Source organism: Phocoena phocoena, chromosome 1 (assembly GCF_963924675.1).
Source record: "Phocoena phocoena chromosome 1, mPhoPho1.1, whole genome shotgun sequence".
Taxonomy (NCBI): Eukaryota; Metazoa; Chordata; class Mammalia; order Artiodactyla; family Phocoenidae; genus Phocoena; species Phocoena phocoena.
In genome coordinates this window covers 14,536,369-14,553,085 of record NC_089219.1, presented here as the reverse complement: position 1 = coordinate 14,553,085, position 16,717 = coordinate 14,536,369, and the positions used below count along the sequence as shown (strand labels likewise).

Sequence of the window (16,717 nt, the reverse complement as noted above, 5' to 3'; positions counted from 1 at the left end):
CAGCGTTGAGTTTTGAGAGTCCTCAGGGCTGCATTTTTTGGTGGTGGTTTAGAGCTGTCTATCTTGAGTATAGTTCCACATTCTCATGTAGTGATCTGTTCTGATAACTCCAAAAATGTGGTTAATTGGCTACAGTAAAGGTTCTTCCATATGTCTCACTCAAATAACTGTAGTACTCAACTTTTGTTCAGTTCAGTGGAAATAGCCATAATTATTACATCTGACGGATAATTCTTCCTACGTAAGAGTTTTCACTTATTTTTTTTCCCCTATCCTTGTAACATCTTTATTTTGAATGTGGGTAAGTCAAGGGACAGAATTGTCATTTGGCCAGTGGCAACACATTGACCTGAGAACTCAGGTCAGTGGATTCCAAGCTTATTCTTAGTTACTAAATTGAATTCTTTTTTAAAAACAAGGCTTCGTCTAGTTAGATACTTGGCATTCATACTTCTGACCATTCACTTCTCTTTTAGCACGTATTTGTGTAGTGCCTGTCATGTACCTGTGCTGCGCTAGGTTGAGGCGACGTTGGCAGATGAGACAGTCACAGCTCCCTCTGGGAGCTTACCGTCTGGTGGAAGATAGAGCCGAGGACATAGTGATAACAGAGCTGGGGGTAAATGCAGTGTGGAAGGGGTCAAAGGGAAGGGGATTTCTAAGAGAAGAATAGGGCGCCCGCAGAGGTTCAGAGGTGAGAGAGCTTAAAGCATTCCAGGAATTGAAAGCAGTTGCATTGGAGGTGAGACGTGGCAAGAGCCGGCACTGGAGATGTACGCGTGGGTCCACATCACACGCCCCACGGAGAAGAGTGTGGATTGTCTCCTGAGGGTAGTGAGCCTGGCCGTACCCTAGAGGATGAATCGGATGGAGGTGACGAGGGAGGTGGGAAGAACAGTTGGCAGGCTTTTATCGTGATCTAGGTGAGAGGCCATGGCGGCTGAACTCCAGTTAGTGAGGTGGACAGTGAATGGATTCGACAGAGATCTGGGAGGTGGAATAAATAGGATTTGGAGATTGATTGCACGTCAGCAGTGAAGAAGCTGGGTGAATCAAGAACTCCGTTCCGTATCTGGACTGAGTGACAGGAGTGGTGATGCCATTGAAAGAGATGGGGAACTAGGAGGTTTGGGAGTGAGTGAGGGGGAGGAGAGTCTGTGATGTTAGGTTATTAGTGTGTGCTCTGTCCTCCTAACTAGAGTGTAAGCCTCAGGAGGGTAGGAGCTTCACACGCATGTGTGTGCACACACGTGCACGCAGTACACAGCCCGAACGTTAAGTCTAGGGGACCGTGGAGTATTCAGTAGGCAGTTGAACTACGAGTTCAGCGTTGAGGAGCATGAGACGAGACGGCCTGTCACTTCGCTGAGGTATGAAGTGGACGCGTACCTGCTGGGAAACTAGATCTATGAGCTAGTGAGTGACCTGAGTTGAGTGCTGAGCTTTCACATTGCAAGTTGGCTTTGTTGTTTTCGGTTTATTGTCAACTGTGTGGTAACTGGCATCAGCTCACCAGTGATGGGGTGGTGCGGATTTCGCAGTGAGCTCCCGCAGAGAGCTTTTGCGGATTTCCCCTGCCTTCAGCGTCGTGACGTTCTCCCACCCCTGTGGATAGTGTGGTGCTGTCGTGTAGCAGCTGCCAGCATCTTTAAGCACAGGAGGTTTTTGTTTACATCTGTTTCTTTCTAAGTTGTTTCTTATCCCCACTCCCACGTGTAGTTGTACGTCTGGAATCCCTAGGTCGAGAAAACTGCTGTGCTCCCGGGTTTGGTGGACACGGATGAAGAGCTCAGCAGAGCCCCCGTGAACATCAAGGGCCTTCTTTGCTTGGTGTGGTTGCTGAGTTCACCACTGAGGCCTCATCAGGGGCTGCTTCTCCAGGGACTCTTATCTGAGCCCCTCTCACTTTCACCGTGCTGAGCACTTTACGTATGGCATCTGATTTAATCATCGTGGCGGCCCTGGCCTGCCCCCATTTTATAGACAGGGTTATGGGGACTGAAGAGCGTGGTGACTAGTCAGAGGTTGGTGGCAGAGCCTATCCTCCTCCATTTGTCCGAATCTCTTGAAGTGTAAAATCAGAGGATCTGATTGAAACCAAGCAGATGACATGAGATTGTGCACGTTTTTTGAACCTTTAAGCTCCTGAGAAGAACACTTGTTTACATAACTGGAGGCCATCATCTCTTTGGTCCCTTCTTGACAGGTTCTGATCGGAACCGACTCCATTACAAACCTGCATAAACTGGAGCAGGTGTCCAGCGATGAGGGCATTGGGACCCTGGCAGAGAACCTGCTGGAGGCACTGCGGGAACACCCTGATGTAAACAAGAAGATAGACGCGGCCCGCAGGGAAACCCGGGCCGAGAAGAAGCGCATGGCCATGGCCATGAGGCAGAAGGCTCTGGGCACGCTGGGCATGACGGTACAGCCACGCCTGGGTCCCCGCATTCTTGCCTACCCTGTGGCACAGTCATTTGTGCTCTGGGGTTTCAGAGCTGGGGTTGGGGATGGTGAAGGTGAAGGCTGTGGGCAGGGGGTCGGTGTACTGGGCACGGCACTAGATGCTTCACCTTCTTTCATCTTCCCGACAGCCCTTAGATGTGTGACTATCATTGTTCTATACGGATGAGGCTCAGAGGTTAAATGACTTAACAAGTTCGCAGAAGCATTAAAAATGGTGATAATCATTGTTGATCAAGGATTTATTATATGCCAGGCACTGTGCTTACGCAGCCTCCTTGTAAGATTGTATTTAAGCTCTCATGTGCTTCTGAGAGGTTGATTTTATACCCATTTTAAAGATGAACTAATTGAAGCTAAGAGGTGAAGTAAATCGGCAAGGCACATAACTAACAAGTGGCTGACAGGCGTTTGAACCTGGGTCTGTTCGACAAGAAGGGCTCTGTGCTCTTCTATCCTACCTTGGAGGAGGCAGAGGTCCTGTGAGAGCCTTCTCCAGACCAGCGAACTTGAGTGTCAGCAGTTTTAAAACTCCCATGGGAACAGTAAATGACTCATGCTGCAACAGCCCTTGTCAGCCAAGAGTTGGTCTTGCTGGCACGAGGAAAGGGGGCTTCTTTGTTGGCAAGTGGCAACTTGCCAGGGTTCTAGCTGGATGGTTTCCTCTGCTTCAGTGGTTCCTGTAGGAAGAGAATAGCAGGAGAATCTGGGTCTTTACCCTCATTAGAAGCCAACTAAAGAGATTTCCTTTCAGTGCAGCAGTCCTTTTCATGTATGTGGAAGGTCAGCCCTGTGCCTGCGTGTCCCCAAGCTGCAGTGGGAGGGTGCGTGGAAATTCCTGTCTGACGTGCCACCTGGGGTTCCCCTTACAGACCAATGAGAAGGGCCAGGTCGTGACCAAGACGGCGCTCCTGAAGCAGATGGAGGAGCTGATCGAGGAGCCGGGCCTCACATGCTGCATCTGCAGGGAGGGGTACAAGTTCCAGGTGCGGTCAGTCCCAAGCCCCGGTGGCCTCCCTCGCCTGAGGCCTTTTTGTTCTTAGGCCAGAGTCAGGGCTCGTATCTTGGGGCCAGCTGTCCTCTCTAAAGGTGGGAAGGCAGACTGATCTGCACGGTAGTCTTCATCGTCATCAGCAGCTGCCACTCACTGGGTCCCTTCCGTGTGCCAGGCCCTGTGCCCAGAGCCTTTATGTAAACTGGGTAATTTTATCTTTAAACCTGTAAAAAGCCCTAATTTATGGATGAGAAAACGAAGTTCGTGTAGCAGAGCCAGAGTTCTAGCCCAGGCTTTTCTGACTTCAGACCTGGGGCTTTTAAAAACATATCATGCTGCTTCCATATTCAGATAACCTGGGCAGAAGGTCAGGACCTTGGCTTTCTGGGCTCCACCTAACTCGATTTAACGCCCAAAGGAACACAACAGCAAGTGACCAGTTTGCTCCCCTAAAGGCCTAACAGTCGTCGCTCTTCCTCTCCAGCTTGAATTTATTACTTAGTACCCAAGCCTGTCGAAGGGGCCCTACCCTGGGCCACGAGCCCTGTAAGTCCTGCTGTGACACAGGCTCCTTGGAGCTTTCTGGTCAGTTTTGACAAACAAGTGACTTAACAAGAAGGCACTTTATTCTTCATTTTCAGATAAAAGAAGCAAAAAGGAAGGGACCGTTCAGGCTCGCATTTCTGCCCTTCTGTCTCACAGCATCCACTTTATTTCAGTTGCTCCCCACGACCCTCATTTCACTGGGGCTCTGCCCAGCCAAGTGCTTAAGCAGGAGACTGAGGGGCTCACCATCACCCCCTTTCCTGAATGCATCCCTTCCTAGGATCGTAGACCCTTGGGGCCCCTCTGCTCTGCTTCACCTCCTTTCACAGCCTGCCTTGGAGTTTCACCTCTCCTCCTTTTTATGTTATCTTTGCAGCCCACCAAGGTCCTGGGCATTTATACCTTCACCAAGCGGGTAGCCTTAGAGGAGATGGAGAACAAGCCCCGGAAACAGCAGGGCTACAGCACCGTGTCCCACTTCAACATCGTGCACTACGATTGCCACCTGGCTGCCGTCAGGTGGGCCTGGCTCTTGCGGGGTGGCTCCTTCACTAGGCCTCCCCTTGCATGTGCTTCAGTACTAGCCCTGTGTGACTTCAGGGGAGCGGGCAGCTCGCCAGAGGCCCTGGACTGGGAGGGGGTGGGACTGCCACCCCTGAGGCTTTAATTCTCTTCCTTAGGCTCTGCAAAGTATGGTGTCCTACCTTCAGCCATACAGGCCCAGGTGCCATTCCTGCCATATAATCTGGAAAAGATACTTGGCTTTTGGCCCAAGGCTGGTGAGAGCAGCCTTGCTTACTAGAGGCGGTGAAGCCGGCATTTACCATCGTGGTTACAAACGGCTGCTCCTCTCTGTAGCGTCAGGCACACGGGCCAGCACTTCCTTAGTGTCAGCAAACCCTCCTCCACCCCCACGCGCCCAGGTGCCTGGTTGCCAGATTAATTCCAGCAGTCACTTGTCCCTGCTCTCCTCCCAATCCAGGCTGGCTCGAGGCCGGGAAGAGTGGGAAAGTGCCGCCCTTCAGAACGCCAACACTAAGTGCAACGGTCTCCTTCCCGTCTGGGGGCCCCATGTTCCTGAGTCAGCTTTTGCCACCTGTCTGGCAAGGTGAGTGCGGAGCATCTTGCATGGTCGAAAAGAGAGGATTCCCAGGAGATAGGGGAAGATCAGCTGTCAGCCCCGGCCCTGGGGAAGCCATCTCCTGTCACCCTCATCAGGAATCCATGTCTGTCTTTGCTTCCTGACAGGGGAGCCCGTCCGGAAGAGAGGGGACTCTGCTGGGAGAAGCCAGCACCCTCAGCGTCTGGGGCCCCAGGTGGAATCTCTGGTTATCTGCTACCTCTCCTCCTTTGCTGATCTTAGGACACAAAACACAGGACCCCTGACTTGGTCCTTGAGGCCAAAATTTCCCAGAGTTCACTTCTATTTCTCTGAGGTTTAAATAATGAAAATAGCTTGATGGCGTGGGGATTATCGGGCTCCTTTCAAAGCCTCCCTTGTCCTAAAATCCAGAGTAGAGTAGCGAAACCTTCTGTGAGGTCCTCATCTCTTGCAGATGCCTTGTGCAGTGGTGCCCCACCCCAAGTCCTATTGTAAAGCTCGGGGATGAAAAGATACTTACCATGAACCAGGCACTTGGCGGTAATAATGACGAAAGTCATGCTGGGCAGCATGTCGAACTGCTTCCCGGGTGTTGTTATTATACACCTTCTGCAGGTGAAGGGACTGAGGCACAGGCTTAATCAGGGGCAGAGTCCAGGTGGTTGGTGACGTACATTGACATAGGAAAACCTTTTATTTGCAGGTTGAGGAGATGATTCTTATGGGTAGATCACCTTGTCAGTCAGAATGAATAAGTTCTACATTTCTTCTCCCAAAATGCACTTCCAGATGTGGTCACAATATGTCCTATGACATTAGTCCATCAAGAAATGCACCCCCTGCTCCCCCCGCCCCGCCCCCAAACCGGCACGTTCTCCTCAAAGCTTGGAGAGCATCGCGTTCAGTCACAGCAGAAACAAAAGTGTGCTCTGCTCTTGTCTTCCCCCGAGCCCAGCCCTTGTCCTCGACTCCCCCTTTCATTCTCTATCCGTCTGTGTAACCTTCACAGCCATCGGGCTGAAGGGGGGCTCTGCCTTCCCAGCTGGGTCTTCACCAGGGAGCTTGCTTCCACTTCACCACCTGTTCTCTTCTCCCAGGCACAATACTTACCTCCAGGAGTGCACGGGCCAGCGGGAGCCCACGTACCAGCTCAACATCCACGACATCAAGCTGCTGTTCCTGCGCTTCGCCATGGAGCAGTCCTTCAGCGCGGACACTGGAGGTGGCGGCCGGGAGAGCAACATCCACCTGATCCCGTACATCATCCACACCGTGCTTTACGTCCTGAACACGTCAGTACCACGCGTCTCGGGGCAGCACGGGCTGACCCCCGTGTTCCTCTGCCCGACAAGCTCTCCCGCCTTTTCTGTAGCCGTTCTAGTTAGTTCTAGAACGAATGTCTGGCCCCAGGCAGCCTTTACCGAAGTAGGAATGTTCATCGGCGCCTCTTTGGAATCACCCAGAATAAACAGTACGGTGGCTTCCTCTTCCAAAACTGTCTCATCTACCAGCACGGGCAGCCAAGGGCTGCCTGCTTGGACTGACCTTCAGCCCAGAGGGAAGCAGGAAGCGGGAGAGGCCAGATCATCGAAGCTTCTACTTCAGTGTAGCTGCTACTTGCAAGACTGTTCCCTTGGATTGGGGGGGGTGGGGCATGGGTCAGGGCCGCACACAGTCACTGTCAAAGACACACAGGCTGTTCCCAGGTGAGCGTTTCACAGCTGGAGGATGTGGCAGGACCAAGGGCCTGGACTTGCTATCCCTGTCTCTTCTTCAGTGAGTGAGGCTTCTGGCAGCTGTGAGCGGGGAGGTGTTGTTGAAGATTATTTGGGAAAGTCAGCTGAGAAGGAAGGTAGCCCAGAAAAAAAAACAGGCCTGTGCTTCAGGCCTGAGCAGTGCTGATTGCTGGTGTCCGTGGGGCCTTTGACAGAGCCGTTGCCTCTTTTTGGCAGCATTGGGGTGGAGGGAGCAAAGCCTGGAGGCAGCCACCCCAGTCTCCGGGGAGCAAAGCAGACCCAGAGAGGCCGCATGATTTGTCCAGCAGAACAGAGCTGGTGGCTTCCGATGTCACTGTGTCTCTGAAATGCCAGACACTCGTAACTCATGCTTAGTTTCCTTAGTTGGGGAGGGAGCAGGCTGTGTCCTGATGGTCTCGGTCAGTTAGAGGCTGAGCCGGAAGCTGCACGAAGAGGCACTGTTTCCCAGCCACAGCCTGCTTCCCTCGCCGGTTCACGCTGGTGTGAGCTTGGTCACGCTGGGCGTGGGGGGGGTGGGGGGCGCTGGTTGAGCAGGGATTGTTGCCTTTGCTGGGACGTTTGTATGTGAAGGCGAGTATGTCACACACAGCGCGAGCCAGGGCAGAGTGGAGCGGGTCGTGCGATGGCACAAAGCTTCTGATTTCCAGTTCTGGACACTCCAGTCTAGGGTAGCCGCCTGTTCCATCTGTGTTCATCCATGGAGCAGAAGGGTGCCTGGTGTCCCCGTACCATCCTCCCTGCTTTCCCACAGTCCAGTGCCTGGCAGTGCCATGTGCAGACCTGGTAACTTTGATTCAGCTGCTACTAGTGTTGTGTTTTTATTTACAGGGAACTAGGATGGGGCATCAAGCACTCTTGGCCTGAGAGCACCATCCAGCTCGTAAGGAGAGAGTGTAGCCAGAAATATGAGATAAGGAAGTGGTCTCTCAGTGCCCGTCTGGTGACCTGTCGAAGCTTCACTGCAGGTGGAGAGTCCACGCTGGGAAAGCTCTGGAGCCAGATTGCCTGGGTCAGAGCCTGGTTCCTTCACTCCCCACTGTGTGGCTTTGGGCAGAATATTTACTCTCTTTGTGCTGTAGTTTCCCCTTCTGTAACGTTGGGAGAGTACCCGTCTCATCGGGTTATCGTGAGGATTAAATGAGATAATCCATGGAAAGCTCTTAGAACGGGCTTGGCGTTAAAGTTGATGATTACCATTGTTGCTGCAGTTCAGGCAAAAACGAGAACGAGAAGCAGTGCTCGCCGGGAGGAATCTGTTCTAATGGAGGAGAGAGGACACAGACACATAAAAGAACACACCACGATAGCCTAGGAAGGGCACCGGCTGCAAATGCCGTGTGAACAGTTAGCTGTACCGAGACTCGTCGAGTCGGGGAGTGTGGGCTGTGGGCTCAGAGACTCTGGGTTTGCTGACTGGTTTGGTGACTTTGGTTGTGTCACTTCACTCCCCGGGCCTTCATATACCCTGGTAAAGAGGTGCCGGCTGTCACCTTCCAGAGTTGTCAGGACACGTGGATGGCGGAGTGTTTGTGAATGTGCCGGACACGCGCAGTTGGAATTGTGCGGAGCTGGGCTGGGGGGTGGGGGACGAGGAAGATGCCCCCGAGAAGGACTGGGGCGGGGCTGGGGGTGCCCCGCTTGGAGAGAGGAGGCGGGAGGGGCGGTGGAGGACGGGTTGGGGGGTTCCGTGAGCCGAGCGCTCAGGAAATGTAAAAGAAGACGGGAGATTGAGCAAGCCTCCTCCCCCTTGCTGCTCGTGCCCTGCTTCTGCCCTGGTTTCATGGTGCTCCTTTTGTTCCAGAACCCGAGCAACTTCCCGAGAGGAGAAGAACCTCCAGGGCTTTCTGGAGCAGCCCAAGGAGAAGTGGGTGGAGAGTGCCTTTGAAGTGGACGGGCCCCACTACTTCACTGTCCTAGCCCTCCACGTCCTGCCCCCCGAGAAGTGGCGAGCCATACGCGTGGAAATCCTGCGGCGGCTGCTGGTGACCTCTCAGGCCCGGGCAGTGGCTCCAGGGGGAGCCACCAGGTCAGTGCTCGCTTCGGGAAGCGCCTGCTTCAGGGAGCCGTCTCCTGGGCCGCCTGTCGCCCGGACTCTGTAACCGCTGTGGGTAAAAGCTGCCCGCGGCGTGCAGGTGCTGAGTGGAGGCGCCTCGCTTGACTCGGTAATGGATCCTGAGCCTTCCCGGCCGGTCACACCAAGAGTCGAGGCCTGATGCCGCTGGGTGCCTGCCCCTCTGGGTCAGGTGTTCAGGCACTAGAAGTGTGGGGCCAGGCTTACCCCTGGGAAGTGTCCTCAGAGAGGAAGCAGCCAGGCACAGGGTGAGACTTCTCAGGAGAAGGGTTAGGGTCGGCAGGCAGTTGAGACAGGTAGCCAGGTGTTCCGAATCTTGCTGGTCTGCGCATAAACTAGCAAAGCTTCCTGGGGGCTGTGCTCGGGGATGTTCTTTTCTGGTATTAAAAGCTCCTCATCTCCCTCCTTGGTCACATTCCTATCCCGTCTGCCCCCGCGTTCCATGAGCCTTCTTTCTTTCTCTGCTGTTGGTGTGGACACCTCCCTAAGAAGGAAGGCATTTTGGGAAGGAAGTGGTCTTTGTTTTCATGACCCCGTGCTGTGATTTGGGTCAGCTGGGAGGTGTCTTGAGGCAAACAACTGCAGACAACAACAGCGAGAAGCCTTTTGCGACGAGTGCACAGATTGCGCCACCCCGAGGGGACTCCTTGGTGCTACTCTTGGCCCGTCGTGGCCCCGAGCAGTCTGCCTTCCCTGGGCTACAGGGTAGGCTATGAGTTGTCAGCTTGCTTCTGCCCTTGAGGGAAACCTTCTTCACTTTGGGAAGGTCTGTCCTCCTGTGTCTGCTTTCACTAGGATCTGAGGGGACATTTCCATCAAGGGTGCAGGGGAGGAGCTTTTAGGCCCCTGATAATGACAGACCAAGTGGAAGCAGCCTTGGCCTGAATTTGCACACCTGGTGTCTCCACCTCCATCAGCTCTGATTTATCAAGTCGCTAGTGGTAGGCACCTCGTGGCCCGGGGAGACCAGGTTGGAGCTCTGCTGTTGGGTCCAGCCAGTGCCAGCCTCTGCGTAGAGCAGGAGGGGGCCGGTCTTGTTAGATTCCTACCTAGCCCCTGCCCCTATTCCAAACATAGCACTTTCCAGTGTTAACCAAGAGTCTAAAGCATTAATAGTTAACTAGCTGCTGGGAATCAAAAGTTAGATCTGGAAGATGCTAAGTTGTTGATAAGCCAGGCTCGGCCTGTATCCATAGCACGCAAAGTAGCTATTCACTGGGCACAGGCTCTCGGTGACAGGTGTGAAGTCTGAACCCACAGGAGCTGTGTTGCTTTCAGTTAGGAGACTGGAATTCATTACTGTCCCAGGCAGTTAAGGAAAAGCTGATTTGGTCACAGCTTAGTTAGGAAATCCAGTGTGACCTGCACTCATGAGTTGCCTTTTCCTCTGTAGCAGTTGAGTCACCTTTACTAATTAACCTGAAATAATTAAGTTGGGCAGGGCCACTCCAGATTCGTGCCACCAATGCGAAAGAGCTGCAAGAAGGAGCAGCCCTGGCGGGGTGTCAGGGTGTGAGCAGGGTGCCCTGGAAGCAGGGTGGCAGAGTGCTGGCCATCAGCACGGTGTGGGACACCCTCTAAGGAGGGACATTTAGAGGGTGACCTCCTGGTGGTTGGGGCAGTGCCACTGGCAGCAGGCTTTGTCCTCAGCCCATTATGGGGTGGGGGCAGCAGCAGGTACACAGAGATCTAGGAGTCCGCACAAGAGGAGTTGCTCCCTTCTGCGGGCTTTACCTTCAGGAAAAGATTCTTCTGCCAGGAACTTGCAAGCATTTAAGCCTGGGACTTCACTAGGCTTCCGTCAGAGCCTTTTCTGTTTCCTTGTCTGCCAGTGCACAGAGTTGCAGAGAAAGAAGCCCCATCGCCGTCCACAGGCCCACCTTGCAGTAGTTTTCCCTTTCGGCTGCAGTGTGCTCATGCGTGGCGGTCGGGGAGGAGGTGGGCGCTTTGGAGACGTTGGGGGGAGGGAGGGTACAGGTAGCATACCTTAGCGAACAGAATTGTCTCATTTTATTATTTTACTTTACTTTGGTTAATAACTTAAACATTGACTGAGTGTAGGTGTGGTTGGCCTGTCTCATGCCAGGTAGTCCCTCCACTTGAGGCCCATACAGTGTAGTTTTAGCTTCTAAATGAATAACATCTGTGCTTGTCTGATGTTTATGATTCTAGTGTATATAAACACATGGTGCGTGCACGCACACACATTTTAATACTAAGTTCTGGTCCCTTTGGTATGGGCTCTGTTCCAGGGTGTAGAATCTCCATGACAAGGGTTTATCTAGCCTTTACTTATTACAGATATGAAGGCAGTTTGCAGACAAAACCTCTCCTAGATCTTGGGCTGTAGAAACCAAGTCCTAGCACCGGCATTTCACTCACCGTGCAGAGTGGGTGCTGGTCGTTCTGTACTTCATGGTGGCTCTACCTGCAGTAATCATTCCTCAGACCAGGAGCGTCTGCTGGGAAGGCGGTGGACGCTGTTGTCAGTGACGGCCCTCCGTGTTCCAAGGGCTTGGCTGCTCTCTAATCCCAGACCGCGTCGCTGGATTAAGTAGCAGCGATGCTGGTTAGAAACGAAGGGGTGTGGTGAGCTCTGGGATTAGCCCGGGATTTCGGAGGTGTTGGGCCGGCTGTGGCTCACATCCGAGACATCACTGTTGTCCGACGCCAGGTGCCCGGCTTGCTGGTTTTAACGTGGCACGCGGTTGGCAGATTACTGTGTGAGACTGCTTTAGGTCTGCTGGCTGCTGGTAAAAACTCTCCAAGTGGGAATGTGAAGACTGAAGTAGAACCTTGTTTCCTCCTGCATTTATTAGGTCCCGTCAAGTCCGAGAGCGCGTGTGGGGGCTCAACACAGGGAAACACGGGACTCTGTGGCGACTCTTTAAGGCAGTAGCCTTTTGGCTGCCGTGTTGCAACTTACGTCTCCCTCTTTCCCATTTTCCCTGGCTTAGCAGAGTCGCTACTAAAGATGACTCTGTCATGCAGCGTCTTGTGGTGAATAAATCTCTGGGTCCCAGGGCTTCAGAAGCTCTGACCCGTGGCTGCGTTCCTCTGAGAAGATGGCAGGTGGCTGGAGCTGAGTGATGCGCAGACTCTTCCCCTGCTCCCAGAATGCTTGGCTCCGTCCTTGGGAGTATCCTCCCGGGGTCTTCACGGACATGGGATTTGGTTTTATTTTCCAGGCTGACAGACAAGGCGGTGAAGGACTACTCTGCTTATCGCTCTTCCCTTCTCTTTTGGGCCCTCGTTGATCTCATTTATAACATGTTTAAGGTAAGGAGGCCGCTGGGAGCGTGGCCGGGTTTGGCAGGGGCGTAGACGTCTGTGCTTGTGGCTCTGACCATGCCTCGGCAGCCGGCTCCTCCACCAGCCTCCCCCGAGAAACAGGCCGACCCACCGTGGGGAGGGGTTTACCCTCTAGCTCCGACCCCTGCGTGTGTAGACTGCATTTGTAGCCATGACTGCTCCTGTGACCCGGTCTCAGGCTGCTGCAGACCCTCTTCTACAGGCCGCTCTCCCCCCGCTCTACCCCGAGTCACTCTCTGTTTGCTCTCGTCCCCTCTGTTTGGATCAGCTCCGTTGCCCTGTGTGAGTGTAACTTTTTCCACCCCAGTTTATAATAGGGACGCTCCTCTCAGCCTTGAGAGAATCAGAGGGTTTGGGGTGGTTCCTTTCATCATCTAAATGAAACAGCTGAATTAAAGCGTGTTGATGAGTCCCTCTTCTTGGGGAAATGCTTGATGGTGGAGGGGATGGGGAGGAAAGAACGCATCGCCTCTCAAAGCTTGTAGGTTCATGTGACATGCGCTTAGGAGAGGGGCTGTGAGAGGAATGAAGTGAAATTTTGTTGTTCCTGGAAGCAGAACACATCCTCCAGGGAAAAGTTGGATGTGTATGGGAGGGCTCTCTTCTTCCCTGCCTGACCTGAGCGACCCGCCCGGCCTGTGTGTCCTGTTGCTTCTCGTAGAAGGTGCCGACCAGCAACACGGAGGGTGGCTGGTCCTGCTCTCTGGCAGAATACATCCGCCACAACGACATGCCCATCCACGAAGCTGCCGACAAGGCCCTGAAGGCCTTCCAGGAGGAGTTCATGCCAGTGGAGACCTTCTCAGAGTTCCTCGACGCCGCTGGTCAGTGTCAAGGTTATTCATCTTTCACGGATCTTAGGGGGGCTGGCCATCCGCTTTCATCTTCACACACAGGAAAAAACAGGCGAGAACCAGCCTGTGGGCCACCACCGAGGGGTCTGGGAGAGATGTGTACATACCAGGTCCCTGGTAACGAGATGCGGCCGTGACGTGTGGCTCACTTCACCCCAGGTGCTGTGTTCTCATGCACGCACTTTCCCAGTCTGCAGGGCAGCCCTGTGTGAGGCGGAGCTGTGGTTATCCCCATTTTACAGATGGGGTAACTGAGGCTTTGAAGATTAAACAAGTTCCCAGTGGGGCATAGCTGGAAAATCACTGGAGCCCCTTTTGGTTTCCTGGCTTCTTATGACAGTTCAGAGAACTAACATGGAGCTTACCTGTCTTCCTCCTGCCTTTCGGGGACTGAGACATCTTATGTCACAGCTGCCCCCGGGGAGGTGTGGAAGATTTCAACTCTGATTCTTAAGATAAATAGTAAATATCAAAAGAGAGCAAAGAACATCTCTGCTAGTAGGTGCTTTGAAGTGCTGTCACATGAGACATCCTCAGACAGTTTCTCATCCCCCAGCTGGTAAAAATGAAGTCATTGTTCTCTCCTGTGTACAGGTTCGTTATAGAACAAATTTGTCATCCTAATTGCAAACACATTAAAATTTGTTTGGATTTCATAACCAAGCATCAGGTGACAGCAGGGGGAGGTGACTTGGGCCAGTGCTGGAAAATCAACCCCGAATTAAAAGTCCCGTGCCCTCTGAGGGTATGGGCCCTGCAGTCCAGCTCCCCGTCACCACCGTCCTTTCCAAGGTAGGCTCCCAGAGCCAAAGCAGGGGGAGCCGCACCTGCCTAAGTCTTCTGTGAGCTTGTTTCCTTTTCCCTGACGGCAATTCTGTCAAGTGTGAAGAGCAAGAAAAAATCTCCCCAGATCCCCCTATCAAGAGAAGGTCGCCACTAGCATTTTCTAGTCTGTCCTCTGGGCACTGAACCCTCAAACGTTCGGAGTGATGCTCAGTGTGAATTCCTCTTTCTTCCCGGATGGAGCTTCCCCAAAGCTCCAGGCCTTTCTTCCAGTTTGGCCGTTTGTTGCAGTGGCCTCAGTGGAAGCCATACTGGACGGGCCTTTGCTGGTCTGGTGCCTTCCCTGTTACCTGTCGGTCAGAGGTTGCCACCGCTCACCCCAGTTCCTTTGTTAACTTCACTAGATGCTCCCATGGGTGTCTTTTCAGCCTAGACATTTTATCTTGGCTACACTCCTTGCTTTCTTCAAGAGGTGGCCCCAACTGAGAGCAGGTAGCCTGTGTGTCTGTGTCCTCAGGGCCCAGTGCCTTACCTGTCACCCAGGGGTCTGGTGGATGTCTACAAAGACTGTCAATATGAATGTCAAAGTTCAAGAGGAGGAAGAGGCAGGCAGGGGAAGGAAGGTATTCACCTCTGTTCAGGGCTTTGCATCAGCCCTGGAGCAGGGAAGAGCGGGGGCAGGTCAGGTGGGAGGCCTCTGCCGCCTTCCACTCGAGCGCAAGTGCAGGCGTTTACGGCATGGCTTTATTGCTTTGTTCAAACTGGTAGGAAATTTCAGAACATCCGACACACCCTACTCAAATGCAAGGACAAAAACACCTTCCAAACCAGCAAGAGCTGATGGGGGGCAGTCTTCCTGCATTAGCCCAGACTTCAGTTTGAGTGTTGCCCCGCCTCGGGGTTAACGACCCCGCATTGGTCAAGTGAGAGCCCTGCTTGTGAGGGAGGGATGGGCCGCAGGGGACCTGATGCCGATTGAGCGAGCACCTTCTGTGCCCTGGGCACTTTCACATAACTGACCTCATCTAATCCCCAGGGTGATGTGACAAGGACTTGTCACTGTCCCCATTTGGCAGTGGAGGAAATGGAGCTCCTGAGCTCTGGCAGCTTGCTACAGGCCCTGGACTAGGGGTTGGGTTCTTTGACCCTACCCTGTTCCTCCCAGCCCTCGAGGGCAGTGGGGTTAGCCTTTGTTTGGCCCCAGGTCCCTCTGAGAATCTGCTGAAGGCTGTAGACACTCTCTCCAGAGGACCCCCCCACCCCCACCCCGCTCCACCGCGCACTGAGTTTCAGTGGACTTACAGGCCCCTGCGGGGTCCAGGGACCCGGGTGTAGCACCTCCGCCCTGGGGAGATCGTGAGCTGGCCGCTGCCACTTTAAACGCCTTTAATCCTGCCGCAGCGCCAGGTGTCGGAGCCCAGCTCCCCTCCCAGGACAAGAGTGTTTGCTCGGTGACTGTCTCTGCGGTCGTCGCCGGTCTCCCATGAGCAGCTGTGTCCGAGCTTGTGGGAGCACGGTGTGTTTCCCGCGTGGACGCAGGCTCCGTGACTCGGGGGCTGGGGGCTGCGAGGGCCGCTGCTAAGCAACCTCTGCCTGTCCTCCAGGTCTCTTACCAGAGATCACGGGTCCGGAGAGCTTCCTGAAGGACCTGTTGGACTCAGTCCCCTGAGCACCACACGGAACGGCGGTCGACAGAGATGGAAGCTAGCCTGCCTCTGTGTTCTCCCCTCCTGTGTGTGATTTCCGCCACGGGTTGCTGCATCGTTGCTCCACCATTGCTCCTCCCTCCTCCCTCCCTCACTTTCCTTGGAGTGGCTTGGGGATTTTAGGCTTCCTGTTTTATCTCGTGTGTGTGGTGCACTAGCTATGAAGTTGTCTGTAACCCAAGCCGTCGAAGGACCTGTACATACCTGGGAGCCACGAGCTGTCCTGGCCAACTGAATACTTGAGTGTGCGCATCTTGAGAAATAAACAAATGACTTAATACACATTGAAAAGGAAGGTGTTGCCTGTGCTTGAACCCCTCCTTAGTGACACTGGCCACATACTTCTCCTCGACTGTGCAGCCCTTTCTGGCGTCAGCAGGGAGGCCTGCGTGTATCACATTCGCTGTCTCTTGGCGCCAGATGGAGCCTGCCTGTTCTCGGCCAGCAAGTTGGGGCACCGCATTTGACGGCTATGATCTTTCCTGAAACAAACGCCTTGGCTTCTCTTAAGTTTTGGCCTTGAGAGCCGGAGCCCAAAGACATGTGACTTTCCAGTCCTCTGCCAAAGGCCGGCTCAGCGCAGTCTTTCTACAGCAGAGGCATTTGACGGTCCCCTGTTAACGTCAAATGGGAAATCCTTTGGCGACTTCTCTTCAGTGTTGCCATGTTGGGAGAGGGCCTGGGGCAGACTTTGAGTGGCTGCCCTTTACTGAGCGCCTTCTCTGAACCAGCATCAATTGCTCAAGGCCACCCAGCCTGTAGCTGCCAGAGCTGAGCTTTGCGCCTCCGGAGTCGTGTCCTGAACCACTGTGGCAGCTGCCTCTGGGGGCCTTGAGACCTGCTTCCCCACGTTCATGGGCAGCAGCCCTCTTAGCTAGGCAGCAGGACTCCCACGAGCCTCTCCGCAGATTGTAGGGCAAGGCTCATCCAGACGCGGCCTCGCGGAGAAGAAGAGCTCGATAGTGGCTGTCTCCTTCACTTCCCTGTGAGCCACTCTGCCACCTGCTTTCCCGAGTGACAGTGTCCCCTATCTTGATGTCCAGTTTATGTGGCTCACTCCTCAGGCCCAGACCATTTGGGACAGAAGGGGCCTCTAGGTCCCTTTAGAAGACTCCCAGAGCCAGGACTT

At 53.8% G+C, this 16,717-nt stretch overlaps 1 protein-coding gene across 1 annotated transcript in view; it reads left to right on the top strand.

Moving 5' to 3' along the window:
• UBR4 (ubiquitin protein ligase E3 component n-recognin 4) overlaps positions 1-15,551 on the top strand; it is a 127,572-nt gene extending 112,021 nt beyond the window's left edge. Inside the window, exons 98-106 of the mRNA XM_065885888.1 lie at positions 2,207-2,425; positions 3,336-3,449; positions 4,380-4,522; positions 4,986-5,111; positions 6,203-6,397; positions 8,664-8,888; positions 12,122-12,212; positions 12,907-13,069; positions 15,487-15,551. Coding sequence (XP_065741960.1) covers positions 2,207-2,425; positions 3,336-3,449; positions 4,380-4,522; positions 4,986-5,111; positions 6,203-6,397; positions 8,664-8,888; positions 12,122-12,212; positions 12,907-13,069; positions 15,487-15,551 — 1,341 coding nt within the window. The remainder of the gene's footprint in view (positions 1-2,206; positions 2,426-3,335; positions 3,450-4,379; positions 4,523-4,985; positions 5,112-6,202; positions 6,398-8,663; positions 8,889-12,121; positions 12,213-12,906; positions 13,070-15,486) is intronic.
• The last annotated feature ends 1,166 nt before the right edge of the window (positions 15,552-16,717 follow it).